Raw genomic sequence first — 17,461 nt, 5'->3', positions numbered from 1 at the left:
AGCCCTCCAGCCCGCGCGCCGCCATTGGTCGGCAGGCTCCGCCCCGTCCTGATGTGGCCCAATCTGGGCTCGCCACGAGCGGCGGCCAATAGGAAGGGCCCGAGTCAGCGTCATGCCGGAAGGGGGTGGAGCAGAGGCGAGGACGCCTGAGCCCGCCCCTCGAGCCTTGCCGAGCGCTTGCGTCCCTCGGTTGCCATCTTTACTCCGGGCAGGTAGGACACTCGACCTCGACGGCGTCTGGGACTTCCGGTGGCCATATTAGGTTCGGCTAAGGCTTCGTCTCGTTTCTGCTTCCTACACCCCACTTCCGGCCGGGGCTGCGCGGGTCGCCGCGCTGCGAGAGACTGCGCCTGGGGGCGGGCGAGGGAGCCGCGCGTAGAGGTCAGTACTCACGGCCGAGGCTCTCCGGACCGGCTGGAGGCAGGTCGTGGGCGCAGTTACTCGGGCCTCTTCCCAAGCGGCCACGCGTCGGGCGGGATGGGAGCGTCAGTCCTCGGCCGGGCTGGTCCCCTGAGGCGAGACCAGCCCTAAGTTGGAAAGTGCCTGGTACAGGTGAAGAGAAACACTATTTGCGTTATCTGGACTCTAGAGAGCTATGTCCACAACGTCGGAGTAACGATCAGAAGGGAAAAAAGTACAAATAATGCAAAATTGCACCAGGTGTTCGGCTGGCGGCTGGCAGCTGGCAGCTGGCCCAGTCTGCAGCAGATACTTGTTTCCAGCTAGGTTAATCATCTGAACGTCTGATTTGAGCAATTTCAGTAGAGGGTAGAGTCCGCATAGATGGGGCACGTGGGCCTTGGAGGCCATCTTCCCATCGCTGCTGTCCCTCTGTATCCACCAGCTTGGGCGGCCAGCTCGACGCCTGTGTACCGGGTTGGTGTGCTCCAAGCCTGGGGTCTGTCGCTTCCATCACCCCCGACAGCCGCCGGGGAGGAGTGCCCCCCCCCCCCCCCCCCCCCCCGGCTCCGTTCGGTTGTGGGTTTGCATTTGCTGGTGCTGTGTGTCTGAGAGATCCTGCCCAGCCTTCCTGCCTTCCAAGAGGAGCTGGTAGCCCGCCCTGGCCACCCCAGATTACTGAGGTGAGGAGGAGCCAGGGCCTGTAGTCTGTTCTGCACTGATATTTTACATGCAGGTAGGGCATGTTGGTGCAGGGCAGAGACCTGTGGTGTGGACACGGGGCAGGGCTGCTGCTCCAGAGGGGTTCTCAGAAGAGCCGTTACAATGTGAGCCCGATTCCCAGGTGTCCCTCCACAGCCCAGCCACTACACTGCTTCCTGTTTCCTTAAACAACCTTTTCCTGTAACAGTGACAGGTTTTTCCAAAAGACAAAGAGGAGTGCATGGATGCATAAATATTCTGTCATTCTTTACACTTTCCTGGAAACTAAGACGTTGATATATTTTAGTGAAAACCCAAATTGGTAGAGGTTTTACCATATTTCTCCGAGGTAGGCCATGCCCTCAGCTCTGTAGGCCTCAGGGAAGATGGGCATCAAGCCACTATTTGTGCTTTCTGGAAGAGCTTTCTAGGGTTCCTAGGTGCCCCAGCGGACCCTGCGTTATGGGGGTGTTGGGAGTGGGAGGTCTGGGTGGGACCTGGCGAGGGGGGTGGGGTGGGGTGGGTGTCTCTTGAGCCCATGCGAGAACTTTGGCTTTTCCTGGGAGGGTGGAGGGGGCTGCACAGGGTTTGGAGCAGGAGGACCCCTGCTCGGACCTCAGGAGTAGGAGAAAGAGCTGGCAGCCTGCTGTCCACTACCCCCCCCCCCCCGCCCAGTCTCCTTGGGTCTACAGTCCTGTAACGGTAGGTGTTCTAGTTTTGCTAGCTGCTGGAATGCAAAATACTGGAAACAGAATGGCTTTTAAAAAGGGAAATTTAATAAGTTGCTAGTTTATAGTTCTGAAGCTGAGAAAATATTCCAATTAAAACAAGTCTATAGAAATGTCCAATCAAAGGCATCCATCCAGGAAAAGATACCTTGGTTCAAGAAGGCCGGTGCAATTCAGGGTTTCTCTCCCAAGTAAGAAGGCACATGGCGAACACAGTCACAGTTTCTCTCTCTCGGCTGAAAGGGCACATGGTGAGCATGGCATCATCTGCTAGCTTTCTTTCCTGGCTTCTGGTTTCATGAAGCTCCCCAGGAGCTGTTTTCCTTCTTCATCTCCAGAGGTCTCTGGTTAATGGACTCTCTCCTTCTCGTTGCTATATCATTCTTCTCTGCTCTCTCTGAATCTCTCATTCTCCAAAATGTTTCCTCTTTTATAGAACTCCAGTAAACGAACAGAGACCCACCCAAATGGGTGGAGATACATCCCCTAATCCAGCTTAATAACCACTCTTTATTAAATCACATCTCCAGGGAGATGATCTGATTACAGTTTCAAACATACAGTATTGAATAGGGATTATTCTGCCTTTATGAAATGGGAGTTAGATTAAAACATGGCTTTTCTAGGGGACACACATCCTTTCAAACTAGCACAGTAGGCCTCTAATGGGTCCCTTCTGGGGAATGCTTTGACTGGGCATCTGAGTGCCAGGAGCCTGGAGTGGGCATAGCAGCCTCAGGGGTCAGCACAGAGTCTGTGGGGAGCCATGCTGCTGCCACCCCTTCTCCCCTCAGGGATATGTCCCCCTCCCAGTGGGGAAAGGGTCCTTTCCTAACCTGGTCTGCAGGTCTTTGTCTTTGTTTGATGTCAAGTTTTCTGTCTGGAAAAGGAAAAAAAGTAACATTATTTCTTCAGTGAGAACTGCCTCTTACTTAATAATTTTAGAATTATTGAAGTCCATTTACACCTTTCCTCCCTCACCCCACTGCTGGTGTGTTATATCAAGTCAGGTTGCTGTTCCTTCTAATTTACAGATTTGCCTCCATTTGCTGACTCCTTGGTTACTGTAACTGGACAGTAGAGATGTTTTAAATCTCGGTCTAATCTAAAAGTCATTTTAAAGCAATGAGTGGTATGGTTCTCTCTTTTTGCTTTTGCCCTCTTTGGATTCTTTGATTACATAAAATTAAACCTGTTTTAAGAGAATCCAAAAACTTGAAGGTTTATTTGCCGCCTTACCTCCTTCCCCGTTCTCCAAACCCTGAGATAGAAAGACCTAGGAGCTTTCCTGATCTTCTGAGGAAGTTGTATGCTATAGGTTCCCCCCAAGGTCGTTCTGTAGTATTTAGGTTACCAGTTTCACCAACATCTGTGGTTCCCCTCAAGGGCACCTGCGTATGCTTGGCCATCACAGGTCCACACCTAGCTTGGGACTGCCCTGGAGAACCTACCAGAGTGGAGCAGGGAAGCCAATCATGTCCCATCCTCCTGACCGCCCTGAGCCCCAGCTCCCCAACGGACTACATTGTGTCTGGCCCCTGCCCCTGCTTACTTCCCTTTCAGTTCCATGCACCCTCCCATTCCACTGACCTGCTGCCAGCTCACAGCCTCCTGTTCCTGTCCCTGGCCAGGTGTCATGGTGGCCTAGCCTAGGTTTACGCAACTTTTCTACGGGACTTGAGCTTCTTGAGGAGAGGGCCTGCCTCCTGTCTCGTCCAGCCCAGCTGACACAAAAAACTAGCCTCACGGTCTTTCCTGAGGAGACATTCATAGAGCTGAAAGTGTAAGGTCCCTGGTTAAGATGTAAAAGTCTTGAGCACAAAGTTTTCCTTTTAACTTTCTATTTTGGCATATTTTCAGATTTATGGAAAAGTTGAAACTATAGAACAAAGAATGTTAACCCAATGACAATTTTTGTAGGATTCCAAGTTTCTTGCAGATGCCTGGGTGGCAGATGTTAACATTGTCACCTCTCTCCTTTGGTTCTGTCAAGGTGCATGAAGCTTAAAACCAAAAATGGCTGGGAAGAGGCACCTGGGCAAGCAGCCCTTGCTGCCATGGCTCCTTGTCACTGTTGCTGCCACCCACCTCATCACCTGTCCCTACACCAAAGTGGAGGAGAGCTTCAACCTGCAGGCCACACATGACCTGCTCTACCACCGCCTGGACCTGGATGAGGTGAGGCTCACTGGCCTCGCGGGAGGTTGTGAGGGCACCGCAGCTCCTGAGAGCCCCCTGTAATGGCATGCCCCCATCCTTACAGTATGACCACCATGCTTTCCCCGGCGTTGTCCCCAGGACGTTCCTCGGGCCACTGTTCCTTGCATTGTTGTCCAGCCCTGTGGTTTATGTGCTATCGCTGTTGCAACTGCCCAAGTTCTATTCTCAGCTGACAGGTAAGGGCCCTTCCAGTGAGGACGCAGCTGCGAGATGTGACGCAGTTGGGTTGTTTGGGCAAGGTCCCATCGCTCAGCAGCGGCCAGTAGGATGGGGCGTGGGATCACAGCTGCTCTCTGTCACTTTGTGTGGCATGCACGGTGACCTCCCAGGTCAGCATGCGTGGGAAAGAGCCCATTGGCAACAATAAGCTGCTGCCAACCCCACCATGAGGTGGGAGTGGGCTCTTGTGAAGCCACACACGCGCATCCTAAGGCATTAGAAACCAAATCTTCTGCCCCATTGGCTGGGGTTGCCTGGCACACTATCATGCACATTCTTCTGGATGTGTCTCTATGGTTGTAGGAGCACATTTTGGTGTTTTAAAATCAAATTTAGGACATTTTGTACATACCATATGGCAACCTGGTGTTTTAGTCAGTGGCTACCGTCTTTCCATTTCACTTTTATCACCTCTACAACCTAAACAGTGTTTGGGTTTCCCAACAGCTCAGGAAATTCTTGCAGCTAGTTTGATCCATGTGAGGGGTTTTAGACAAATGCACACTCCTGGGGAGGAAGCAGCTCCTGATAGGACAGGTTGGGAGATAGGAATCCCCCACTCCCCGGAACAGCTGGACAAGTGGTGCTGGTCGTGTGGAGGCATCTGAGAGGAGGAGGAGTTCTGGGGCCAGGATCCAGGAAAGGAGAGCCAACATCTCAGCGGCGGGTCCCCTTTGTCCTGGAAGCTTCTGGGTATTCTAGCAGAAGTGTCTGAGAGGCTGGAATTTCGGGAGAGCTATTGGCAGATTCAGGGCTACAGGGATAAAAACTGGAATTGGGGCCTAATTGGGTGGGTAGGGGTAGAGGTGGCAGCTGCTGAAGTTCGCAGCTTTGGACAGGACTTCAGAAGGCCCTGGGCACAGCATGGTGAGCAGGATACACACCTCTCATGGAAACGGAAGCATCTTTGCCTGCACAAAGGTGACCTGGGATTCCTAGTGCTCCAGGCACCCACCAGAGGCATAAATGATTCTTCTGGGAAAAGCTGGCCACAGCTCTTTATAAATAGTGTCCAGCACTCAATTAGAAATGGGGAAATCCAGGTAATGGAGTCACAAAGACAGATTCATAGCATAAGATGTTGAAGGAAACAAAAAGCAAGTCAAGGAATAGTGCCAGGCGGCTATAAACTAAAAAAGAGCCAAAACAGGAATTCTAGAACTGAAAAATACAGCAGCTGAAATCAAGAATGATGGCTCTGAGGCAGATTAGTCTGTACAGAAAAAGACTCATGAACTGGAACCAGGGGGAGAAAATGAGTCAACAGACAGGAAACAGAACTTGAGGCACAGAAGGTGGTGCAGTTCTGACACCTGTGATTGGCATCCCAGAAGGAGAGGAGGGAATAGGGCATTGTGATGAGACACCAAGCCACAGATGAAAGAAGCACAGCCACTCCAAGCAACACAAAATCAAAGAACCACATCCCGGCACATTCATGGGGAAAGTGACAAACACCTGAGACAAAAAATTTGGGGAGTAGCCAGAGGGAGACACCAGCTGGCTCTCAGAGGTGCAGCCTCAAGACTGGTAGCAAGCAGCTGCCACCCAGAATCCCAGATGCGGTGGATATGTCACCTCCATTCCAGGAGCTTCTGGACAGACAGGCTGTGAGGATTTGTCTACAGAAGGCCCACCCAGCAATATGCAGCACGTGCTCCTCAGGCAGAAGAGTCCTGGGTGGAGCTCAGCATGGCAGAGGGAGCAAGGGACACGGGGTGGATATGTGAGTGATCTAGTGGAAGTGCCTTGTGGGGTTGCAGCAAACAGAAAGTCACATCAGAAAGAGTGTGGAGTGGGAGGGGTAGGGCCTGTGGACTTAGCGTTCTGAGGTCCTTGTGCAGGCAGGAAGATGAGGAAGTTCCAGTTTATTATGCTGTGTAAGTCAGTGCAGTTACAATTCCTAGGGAGCTGTTGAAAGAAAGCAATGGAAGATCACGAATGGGGGGAAATGGAATAATAAGTCAAGAAGACAAGGCTCCCAGAACTGGTAAAACAAAGAAATAAATAGTAAGATGAGTGATATAAAGCCACATTTGTCAGTAATTTCATGAATCTAAATTCCAACTAAAAGATAAAGTTACCAGATAGGTCTTAAAAATAATGCCTGAGCAGAAGCAGCTTCTACAAGATTCTCTGTGAGGGGAGTTCTGGAAAGAACGGCTCCCTGTGAGCCATTGCTGGGCAGAGAGATGACTCGCCACAGAGGCCAGCTTACCAAGAGACCAGCAGTTCTGAACTACAGGCACTTGTATGTGGCCTCAGAAAACAAAGAACAAAAAGGAGCAAATGGGAAAAAGTGAAAAATATGTTATTACAGTGTGAGGTTTTAACACCTCTCTTACCAATCCATAGATGAAAAATCAATAAAAACATTGGGGATTTTAACAAAATAACTAACAAACATGACCTGATTGATACATAGAGAATACTGGACTTCAAACCTGCAGAATACACAGGCATTTGTGTGCACACAAGCATTTCATAGCGGAGCAACAAAACCCAGTGAATTGACGTTTTGAAACTGTGCTTTCTGACCAAAGTGGAAGTTTAGTTACAGAAATTGATCTTAAAAAAACCTGCAACCTAGAAAATCCCTAGATGTTTGCAGACTAAGAATGGCCTTTCACATTATTCATGTATCAAAGAAGAAATTACAAAAAAAATGGGAGGATTATTTTTAGCTGAACATAATGAAAAGTCACTAAAACTTGTGTGATGTGGTTGAAGGCATCTCTTACAAAAGAAGAAAGGCTGAGAATTCAGTTAGAAAAGGAACAGCAAAATATATCCAACAACATAGAAGGTAAGAGAAAATAAAGCAATTTTTTTGTGAAACTGAAAACTAATGGAGTAGTGCGAGGACCCAGGAAGCCAAAAGCGTGCTCTGACACGACTAGTAAAGCGAGACTCCCCTGGGTTCTGGTTGAGTTGTATCCCCATGAGGATGGGCTCGGGCCTTGCCCCATGGATGTGAGCCCATGGGTGAGTGGGTCTTGGAAAGGCGCTTAGTTCAGGTGAGGCCAGGGGGCTGTGGACCAGCAGGGCTGGAGTCCTGTGAGCACAGGAAACCTGGACACGAATGATTGCTGTCAGCAGGAGGAAGGGGAGACACAGCCACAGGGCAGAGGTAGAACCTGAGCTGCAGGTGGCCGGCACAGCGCCACCTTGGGAAGCATGGTCCTTCCCGACACCTGGACCTGGGACCTCTGGTCTCCAGGAGGGAGACCCCCCATCAGCACCATCCGTACAGCAGACCTGGCCACTTGTGCCGAGGACCACAAAAGGCACAGACAGTTACAGGTACCAGAAGGAGAAGAGAGTCGCACAGCACTCTCTCTAGTTAGTGGGGTAAAATACACGAGGAACAATTTTTGCTTGTAAAATTTAGATGAAATGGACAATTTTCTAGGTAAACTTAACTTTGCAAAACAGAGACAAGACGAACTAGAATTTGAACAGTCTCGTAACTGGAATTGGACCTGTAACGTAAAATCCCTTCACAGGACAAATGTCAGGCCCAGCAGGCTTCTCTGGTGAGGATTTAAGGATGAAAATGACCAAGGATTTGAGGAAGAAGTAGCCTAGCTAACCTAGGGTATAGAAAATGTGGGACACTTGCCTGGTCAGCCTCATCTTTGAAACCAAAGCCTGATAAAAAAGGAAATTTCCGTGCTAGACTCATGGACGGGGATGGGGAGAAATCCTAACAATAAAACATTGTGATCTGCACATGCAACATCAGAAGGGACACATGGGGCCCAACTGCCGGGCTCACTGCCTGGAAATCTGCCTGCGTCCTCTTGTCACACTGAGGAGAGGAGGCAGACCAACTACAGGAAAAGCCTTTGACCTATGCAGTGCAAATGCTCTTGGCACGCTAGGAACAGAAGGGACCTCCTTTATCTGATGAAAGGTGCATTCAGAAATCCTCAAGTAGCCCAGTTAACAGTGAGATGCTGAGAGATTAGCTGCGAAAAGACTTGCCGCTTCCCCCCCCCCCACCCCCGCACCGTGTTGAGTTCCCATCCAGTCCAGGAATTAGTAAGAGTTTAACCATGTTGCTGGATACAAGGTCAATATGCAGAAATCAGTTGAATAAAAATACAAGCAACAAACAGAAAAAAAAAAAAAAGGATTTCCCATTTATGATGGCATTTGAAAAGCTCATGTACCTACCATCATATTGAACATTTTTAAGCTCTCCATACAGAAAATGAAAGTATTGCTGAGAGAGATAAAGACGATCCAAGCAGATGGGGGGAAATACCACACTGGTGGTAGATCAAATATTGTAACCATGTCAGATTTTTTTTTCCCTTTGTTGGAAATTGAGAAGCTGAGTCTAAAATGTCCATGGCCGGGCCAGGGGCAGCAAGCAAGACAGAGGAAGGAAGGAAGGAAGGGGAGCTATTTGGAGATGGTGTTGAGACAGCCTGGGATTGAGGAGGCGTTTGCTGGGGCTGGAGTCCCCCTGTGGGGAGCTGGCATGGCCCCTTCGCCCTCGAGGCCCTGGAGAGGGGGCTGGGCCCTGGGTGGAGAACCCCTTGGGGAAAGGAAATCTTAGAACAAAATTAATCTCAACCCGCACACCAATCATGGATCAAGGATTGTGGCTCTAAAAGTGAAAAGTGAAATGGGAAGCCCTGGCACAGAGCCGAGCAGGAGCTCATGGCCTTGGGGCACAGGAAGACCTGCCTCCAGGAAGGTTGAGGCCCTCCCTGGCCTGCGCTCCAGGACTTCCGTGCCTTGACTGAGTGTCTGCATGTCCCTGTGAGCTTTGCCCAGGTGTTGGGGGCACATCTGGAGCGTGGGTGGTCGGGAAGGGTCTCCTGCCACTGCCTCTGTGTTTGAGCTGCAAGAGGAGCCAGGCCTGGCTCCTGGTGTCTGCAGAGGGGAGGGTAGGCTATGATCCACCTTTGTCCCAGCCCTACAGGGGTACCCCGGATGGGCATGGGCTGGGGAATACCCCTCAGCTGGCTGTAGTCCCCATGATGCCGATAACTGGGCCCCTCTCTGTCCCACACCACAGTCGCACCCATTACCACTCCCCTGGGAACGGTCACATGCCCTTCGATCTTTGGTTCAATAGGACCAGGTGGCCAGGTGGCTCTTAGGGCAGCGCAGCCCGAGGCATGGTGGGCTGCACTGGTCCCAGCAAGCACCCCCACCTACTTCCGGCCCCCTCATTGGGGCCCCACTTTATGGACCAAGAAACTGAGGCCAGAAAGGGGAGGGAGCTGGGACCAACACCAGCCAGAGGACACCCCCAGTCCATCCCACTCCCACTGCCCGGCTGTGGTTGAGCTTTGGGATGGGGGAGTGTCCCGCCTCCTGTAGGTAAATCAGGGGAGTTAGCACCCAGCGCCCTTCCACTTGTCACCTCAAGTGTTCTGTCTGTTGGTTTAGTCAGAGGCATCCTCGGGCTCACGGTCATTTCTGGACTCTGGACATTCCAAAAAGAAGTGCGGAGGCAGTTTGGGTCCCGCGTGGCCACCGTGTTCTGCTGGGTGACGGCCACACAGTTCCACCTGATGTTCTACTGCTCACGGACGCTGCCCAACGTGCTGGCCCTGCCCCTGGGTGTGCTGCCCCTGCCCTGTCCCGTTCTGGCCCTGTGCGCAGCCATGCCGAGCACATGGCAATCTAGGACCAGGCTGAGTGGCATGTGTGCTGGGCATGTGTGCATGAAAGTGGTGTGGGAGGGGCTGTGCGCTGTGACCCCAAGTGTCCCTGTACTCCCGTGTTCCCAAGTCCTCTTATAGCTCCCCTGTTCCCTGACTGCCTCCCAAATGTCCCCCAGGGTATCCTGAGTGTGGAGGGACTGCAGGACTGGGCCCCCGTGGGCACTGAACTGCTGGAGTAGGGGCAGAGGACCTTGAGGACACCTGTGCATAGGGGAGAGTGCTGGGGCCAGGAGGGCCTCCCCACCAACACCATCCTCACACACCCCCACGCACTCCTCACACAGCCCCCGTACTCTCCTCACTCTCCCCCACCCTCATTCTCCCCCACCCTCATTCTCCCCCCGCCATGCCTTCCTCACCCCCCTCGACACCTTCCTCACCCCGTGCACCCTTCTCAAGTCCCCCCCTGTGCCCTCCTCCTGCTGCCCCCACGCCCTCCTCACTGCCCCCCCCCCCCCCAACCCTGTCTTACAGTCCTCTGGGCCCTGGCAGCCTGGCTGCAGCAGAGATGGGCCCAGTTCCTCTGGCTCTCGGCCTTGGCAATTCTCATCTTCAGGTCAGAGCTGAGCCTGCTCCTGGGCCTGGCGCTGCTCTGGGCGCTGTGTGGGAAGAAGCTCTCCATCGGGCGGGTGCTGTGCCTCGCTGTCCCAGCCGGCACCGCCTGCCTGGGTAAGTCAGTCTCGCTGGGGGCCATTTTGCAGCCAGGTTTTGCTGTGCTGTTATATAAGGTGCAGAGATGTGTGGGAGGCATGGTCCCTGGTAAATAACATGCCCTGTGACCCTGGCAGCACAGCTGGCTTAGTTCGGGAGCTCCTCACGCTGGGCCTGACTCAGTGTGTCCCGCTGAGCTTCCCAAGCTGTGGGTGCCAGGGTATGCTCCACGTGTGTGTCTGTTTCCAGGACTCACCGTCGCCGTGGACTCGTATTTTTGGCGCTACCTAGTTTGGCCAGAGGGACAAGTCCTTTGGTACAATACTGTCCTGAACAAGAGTTCCCAGTGGGGTGTATCCTTTCCCATCACATTGCGTTGTGGCCTGCCTGGCCTGGGGTAGGTGACACTCCAGGCCCGGCTGCCGAAGTTCCCCCGGCCTGAGGAGCATGACCCCACAGCCGACAGCTTCCACAGCCCTTGTGGAGGCATCACTTTGTGGCCCCAGCCCCAGGAACCCACAGGTCTCTCCAGAACTGCTGTGTGCAGTGACAGTGCTGTCTGGGCCCCTTGTCTGGGCTCTGGCACCCCGGGCCAAGCTTCCTGACACAGGGTGGGTAGTCATACCACCAGGGCCCACCCAAGGGGACACAGAGCAGACAGCCCAAGCGCAGGGCCTCCTTAACCCCAAGACCTCCCCGCTGCTGTGGTACTTCTACTCGGCCCTGCCACGCGGCCTGGGCTGCAGCTTCCTCTTCGTGCCACTGGGCCTGGTGGACCGCAGGACACACACACTGCTGCTGCCCTCCATGGGCTTTGTAGCCCTTTACTCCCTCCTCCCGCACAAGGAGCTGCGCTTCATTATCTACACCTTCCCAGTCCTCAACGCTGTGGCTGCCAGGGGCTGCGCCTATGTGTGAGTGTGTCAGGTGCCTCAGCCATGGTGGCAGCTTCCCCAAAGCCCATGGCTGCTGCCCTGGACCTGTGGGGGCTGTGACCGAGGCAGGAGTAGGGAGAAGGGGTGATGCTTGGCCTGGGGCTTCCTCATCACTTCCGTCCTGGTGGCTTTGCGGGCTTGCCACACCCAGAGCCAGGCCACTCGGGGCAAAGGGCACCTCGTAGGGAGCCCTAGCGCAGGGTGGCTGGGCCCAAGGGTAAAGTTGCCCCTGACCTGAGCCTCTGGTGCTTGCTCAGGTGGTTACCAGATGGGTGGCATGTTTGTGTCAGAGAGAAGGTCAGTGGAGGCTTTCAGCCCAGGGGGGTGTGGGTGCCAAGAGGCCCAGCAAAGGCAAGGCCAGGTGTGGTGAGGAGGGCACAGGGATGGGCTGGGGGGCTGGGAGAGCCGAACACCACACTGTCCTGCAGAGGTAGTGAAGGCTGGAGCCGGGCAGGCCATGAAGGAGGGCAGCCCACAGGTCATTGAGGCTGGCACAGTGCCAGTGTGCCCCCTTCGAAGCACTGGGAAGGCCAGGTCTGTGCACCAGTCGCCATCCAGGCTGGATGCTAGAAGAGGGGCCAGGACCTGAGGCTGGACAGAGGGGTGGGCAGAGGACAGAGAGCAGGGGGTGCAGAGTCAGGGCACAGCACTGAGGGTGGGTACCAGGGAGGAATGTGGAAAGGAGGGGTGCCGAGAGCAAACACATCTGGAAGGGCTCAGCTTCAGGCTACTAGAAGGCAACTGCAGCCAGTGTGTACCCTGGTGGGCAGGGGTACAACCTCTTTGTCTCCATGGCCCCTGTGGGGCCACATTTACCTGTGGGGCTCACATTAGACGGGACAAACACATAGGACTCACCAGTGCACATTTGCTGAGACTCCTGCTCTCCCGGGCCCTCAGAGGAGATGGCTTCCAGACCTCATGGGGCCTGAGGGACGAGACCCAGGGTCCTGAAAGATACCGGACTCACCTGGCAGCTGACTGTCCAATCAAGGCCAGGGTCAGTGGTGTCTCCTTTGTCACAGCTCCACTGCCATCACACAAAGAGGTCAGGGCAGCATGTGTGGACAGCATCGGGTCCCTACCAGCCTCCCTCCCAGGCCACAGTTGTGTGCTGGATTTGGGGAAGGTCTCAAAAAGTTTGCTTGAAAATCTAATGTAAATTTTTAATTGACATCTTAGGTAGGGTTTCACAGGAAAATCTTTAGCATTTTTTCACACATTTTTGGCAGTGAACTTCTTTCTTGCAAGACTCACTGGAGTCCACCAGCAGGGTTGTATCCCTGTTTTCTGGATGTCCAGAGGTGGTTCTACCTTCCTGTTGCCATATGCTTCTTAGAGAGTATAACGTTCTCTCACAGGCTGAATAACTATAAGAAGTCGTGGCTCTTTAAGGCTGGCTCCATCATTGTCATAGGACACCTCTTCATAAATGCCATGTACACGGCCACATCCTTGTATGTGTCTCACTTCAACTACCCAGGTGGTGTGGCCATGTGGTGGCTGCATGAGCTGGTGCCCCCCCAGACAGGTAAGTAGGTGGATGGGTGGGTAAGTGGGCAGGCAGGAGGGTGAGTGGACAGCACCTACTGGAGGCTCCATTTCCCCTTACCGAGGCTCCTGTGCAGGGAGATGCTAACCGGGCACGCGTGCTTTTCCATAGATGTCTCTGTGCACATTGACGTGGCTGCTGCGCAGACAGGTGTGTCTCGGTTTTTGGAGGTCAATGCTGGCTGGAGGTATGTTTCTGGCATGTTATATAGTTTTGTGGCTCCTGCTTTGATGTGCCAATAGGGGCTGTCACTCTACTCTGGTGAGTGGCACTGGCCGGGGATTGTGAGCCACATGTGTGTGTTTCTCCTGCAGCTACGATAAGCGAGAGGATGTGCAGCCTGGGGCAGAGCACATGCTAGTCTACACGCATCTGCTCGTGGAGGCAGTGCCCGAGCTCCCGGCCCTGTATGGGCACACACACCGTGTTCTGGCCAGCGTCGTGGGCACGAGTGGTGTGAGTCTGAACTTGAGCAGGCTGCCTCCTTTTGACATCCACTTGCAGCCTAAACTGGTGCTTCTGGAGAGACGCTGAAGAAGGTGTCTGGCAGAGAACTCAGAGCTTGTCGTAGGATACCTCATCTGTGACTCCCAGACGCCTTCCCAGAACATGGATGTCAGATATCTGGCACAGTTAAGACAATATGAGAAACCCAAGAACCATGCACATGCCCTTTACACAAGGCTGCCAAAGAGGAGCCCTCTGCTCAGGCATGTCTTCTTCCACAGCCTTGCCCTGTGGCAGTCCCTACATCCTTCACATATAGCTGGAGAGGAGAAAGGCTCAAGGCCCTCAGGTGTGATGCCGTGATGGTGGCCACCTGTGCTCTGGGATGGCTGCCTCTGGAGAGAGCCCCAGGTCTTAGGGAAGGTAGAGCACCTCATTTTTTGCAGAGAGCCAAGTCTGGGGCTATAAAAGGGACGCTTTGATTCCATGGGGTGCCCCCTTGAGATTTTGGAATAAATTATCAGAGAGAAACCTGTTAAAAAGTGGAATGAGAATAAAAGTGTTTCACTGTTTTCTTTCAAGATGTGCTATGTGATTATTTCTGGAGACTGACTCCTGGGCTTTATTAAGTAGTCATTTTGGTTCTGTCACACAGTACCAAATGCCCGCTGTGTGTCTGACATGGCCAGGCAACAAAGGCACAGACCTGAGTGGCACTGCATGTGCACACACACACGCCCTGGTTTCCTGAGCCGTTTGACAATGTGGCGTGTACATTGGGACCCTTGACCCCTAAGCGCAGCAGTGTGGGTTTCCCACCACAGAGAGGGGTTTCTCACTGCAGAGATACACTGTTAGCCTTGCACTAACACATCCACTGTGGTTTTGCCCAGTCTGCTGCCTGTACTTGCATTTGGTGAACTGACCAAATCTTGTCTTCGTGGCCTCTCCTCAACCCACGTTGCAGGCTGGAGTTATCTGTTGAGTCAGTGGCTACGTCTCATTGGCCTTATTTATCGGGAAGTTTCCATGGGTCCCCTTTATCTTCACCGTTCTTGAAGTGCAGCACCCTGTTCCTTCATGTCAACGGGAATGCTCCTCTGGGTTTGGCACTCTCTGGTCAGGCTCTTAGGAGGCGAACAGTGCCCTCTGTCCTTCCTGGCTGGGACATCTGATGGCCTGTTCATGACATTGGCCTGTCCCACATTATAATCCCTGCTATTTTCTGTGGACTCTGCTAATCTCCCTTCTCAGAGTCCCCAATGCCACATCATGGGGGCCTCCTGCCTGGACTTAACTGGATGGTCCACCTCCAGCCTTGCCCCATGTCTGGAGGCCTTCAGTCATCTAAGGCAAGCAATAGCCTTCCTGTTCCCCATTTATTCATCAACTTATTGTGGGCTTATGATGTTATTTATTTCACCCCACCGACCTTTGGCTCCCCTGTCTTTACCTGTGGGGCAAACATTGGCCAGCCTCTCGCCCCACAACTCAGGGATCCCCCCGGCTGTCCTCTGATTCTCCTTCCTGAGAGCATCCATTTCTCTAAGGAGCCCAGATCCCCTTTGGTGTGCAGTGCTTTCCTCTGGGCAGAGCGAGGGAACACATGCTTGTATCTGCACTCTACACACACACACACACACACACACATATCAGGCATTTAACTACACACTACAGTTGAGGTATCATGAGTCCAAGCTCATACCTCCAACTGCAGGCCAGCTCCATAGGTTCTCTTGCCTCCCTCTGTCCTATGTCTGCTTGTCCTGACTCCCCACAATATCAGAACCTTAAGTACTAATAAAATACATGGTAGAGTCTGGCTTTGCCATGTGGCTACAAAAACCTAACCCACCACAAAGAAGTTGGAATTCACTTGCAGTCCTTTACTCCCCCTGCCCAGGACCAGAGGGATTTTGTCAAGTGCTGGTTTAGCCGCTGCCTTAGCTGTGGCTGTCTTACTCTCCCTCCCCATGTCAGTGCTTATTTTATGTATGAATAGAGGGCTGGGTCTCATTGGATCTTGTCCTACCATCTGTTAAAAAGTCCACCTCTGCCCCCACAGTTTCAGAGGCCAACTTCATTGTAGAACAATATGTGTATTGTTGGGTCAATTTCTGAACTTTCTACCCTATTTTATCATTTTTCCTTCATGATGTGGCTTACAGTCTGATAGGTGCAGAGGCTTCTCAGACTCTTTTTAGTATTTTCCTGGCTATTATAAATATATAATGCAATTTTACTGAGATATACTCACATACCATATAATCATCCAAAGTGTATAATCAGTGGTTCACAGTATCACCATATAGATGTGCATTCATTACCACAATCAATTTTTGAACATTTTCATTACTCAAAAAATACATATAATAAAAATGAAAGTGAAAATGAGAAAGAACAGCCAAAGCATCCCATACCCCTTATGACCCCATTACTTATTTTTTTGTCCTTATATATTTTACTCACCTATCCATACACTGAATAAAGGGAGTGTCAGCCACAAGGTTTTCACAATCACATGGTCACATTGTACAAGCTATATAGTTATACAGTCATCTTCAAGAATAATAGCTACTGGATTATAATTTAACAGTTCTAGGCATTATTACCCTGTAGCTATTCTAATATCCTAAAAACTAAAAAGGGATATCTATATAATACATAAGAATAACCTCTCGACTGTATTTGAAATCTCTTAACCACTGAACTTTTGTCTCATTTCTGTCTTCCCTCTTTGGTCAACAAGCCTTTCTCAATCCCACGATGATGGGTCCTGGCTCATCCTGGGAGTCCTGTCCCATGTTGCCAGGGAGATTTACACCCCTGGGAGTCATGTCCTCTGTAGGGCAGTGAGTTCACCTTTCAAGTTGGCTTAGAGAGAGAAGCCACATCTGAGCAACAACAGGTTCTCTGGGGGTAACTCTTTGGCCTAATTTTAAGTAGGTTTAGCTTCTCCTTTGCAAGAATAAGTTTCAGAAGGGCAAGCCCAAAGGTCTAGGGTTCGGCCTATTAAATTGGCCCAGTGCTTGCGAGAATATCAGGAATTCCCCAGGTAAGGAAGTTGAATATATCCTCCTTTCTCCCCAGTCTCTAAAGGAGGCTTTGCAAATACTTTTTTATTCTCTGCCCAAATTACTCTGAAATGTATCATGGCATCACTAACCTGTACAAACCAACAAGATCTCATTCCTTATTCAAGTTTCCCTGTGATTATGATGTTTGAATAAACTGACCATGCAAATTAAATTAGATAGTATGCTATAGAAAATGTAAATTTTGTACCAATAAACATCTCTTCCTTTGGTCTCACACAGAAGTTGAAGTTTTAAAACATAACCAGTATCATCTTTTACCCTTTAGTCTGATGTACCTTAGTCCTACCCAGATCAGCTTCATTCATATCTCTAATTAAAGTCTGATTTTTTTTCAGCTTTTTAAACAGCTGCTGTATGGGGTAGTGCTGACTTTTGTAGCTGAAGAACTCTAACTCTGGCACTCTGTCTCAGGTGTCACCAAGATACCCAAAGTTCCAGGGACCAACCAAGTTACACACAAAGAGCTCAGCATCTCAAGATTTAGAAATAACCATTACAGCTCAAGAATAGATGTGATTTCTGTAAGAGCTTACAATCTAGGAGCCTTTACAATAAGCCTTCCCCTGATAACCTATGCGCTTGGTTCAGTTCTCAGAGTTTGCACATTATTATTCCATATTAGTGAGGTGCTAAAATGTGTGCCTTTCTATTTCCGACTTATTTTACTCGACACAGTGTCTTCAAACTCCATTCACCTAGTTACATGTCTCACAACTCCATTCCTTCTTGTAGCTGCTCAATATTCCATTGTATGCATACACCACAGTTTGCCCTTCCCGTTCATCAGCGTCCCCTTAGGCCACCTCCACCCATTGCAAATTGT

The 17,461-nt window shown here is 51.4% G+C and overlaps 1 protein-coding gene across 5 annotated transcripts; it reads left to right on the top strand.

Moving 5' to 3' along the window:
• The first annotated feature begins 140 nt into the window (after positions 1-140).
• On the top strand, positions 141-14,121 carry ALG12 (ALG12 alpha-1,6-mannosyltransferase). 5 transcript variants are annotated; one of them, XM_077169214.1, is made up of 10 exons: positions 141-212; positions 3,823-4,007; positions 4,093-4,225; positions 9,678-9,851; positions 10,430-10,624; positions 10,856-10,959; positions 11,297-11,520; positions 12,903-13,072; positions 13,205-13,280; positions 13,408-14,121. In XM_077169214.1, exons 2-10 carry the CDS (start codon positions 3,846-3,848, stop codon positions 13,625-13,627), a joined length of 1,458 nt encoding a protein of 485 aa, XP_077025329.1. In that variant the 5' UTR covers positions 141-212; positions 3,823-3,845; the 3' UTR covers positions 13,628-14,121. The 5 variants fall into 5 exon arrangements, with proteins under 5 accessions (XP_077025329.1, XP_077025331.1, XP_077025330.1 ...); XM_077169215.1 differs by lacking the exon at positions 141-212 and adding an exon at positions 235-381 and having other exon boundaries at positions 11,453-11,520; XM_077169212.1 differs by lacking the exon at positions 141-212 and adding an exon at positions 235-381.
• Positions 14,122-17,461: the final 3,340 nt, after the last annotated feature.

The sequence above is a fragment of the Tamandua tetradactyla genome, chromosome 7 (assembly GCF_023851605.1).
Source record: "Tamandua tetradactyla isolate mTamTet1 chromosome 7, mTamTet1.pri, whole genome shotgun sequence".
Classification (NCBI taxonomy): Eukaryota; Metazoa; Chordata; class Mammalia; order Pilosa; family Myrmecophagidae; genus Tamandua; species Tamandua tetradactyla.
The sequence above is the reverse complement of the archived record's forward strand: the minus strand, read 5'-3'. Positions and strand labels throughout refer to the sequence as shown.

Coding starts and splice junctions, on each gene's coding strand:
- ALG12 (XM_077169214.1), top strand. CDS start 3,846: ATGGCTGGGAAGAGGCACCTGGGCAAGCAGCCCTTGCTGCCATGGCTC. Junction 10,960..11,296: donor ACAAGAGTTCCCAGTGGGGT/GTATCCTTTCCC, acceptor CTTAACCCCAAG/ACCTCCCCGCTGCTGTGGTA. Junction 11,521..12,902: donor GCCAGGGGCTGCGCCTATGT/GTGAGTGTGTCA, acceptor GTTCTCTCACAG/GCTGAATAACTATAAGAAGT.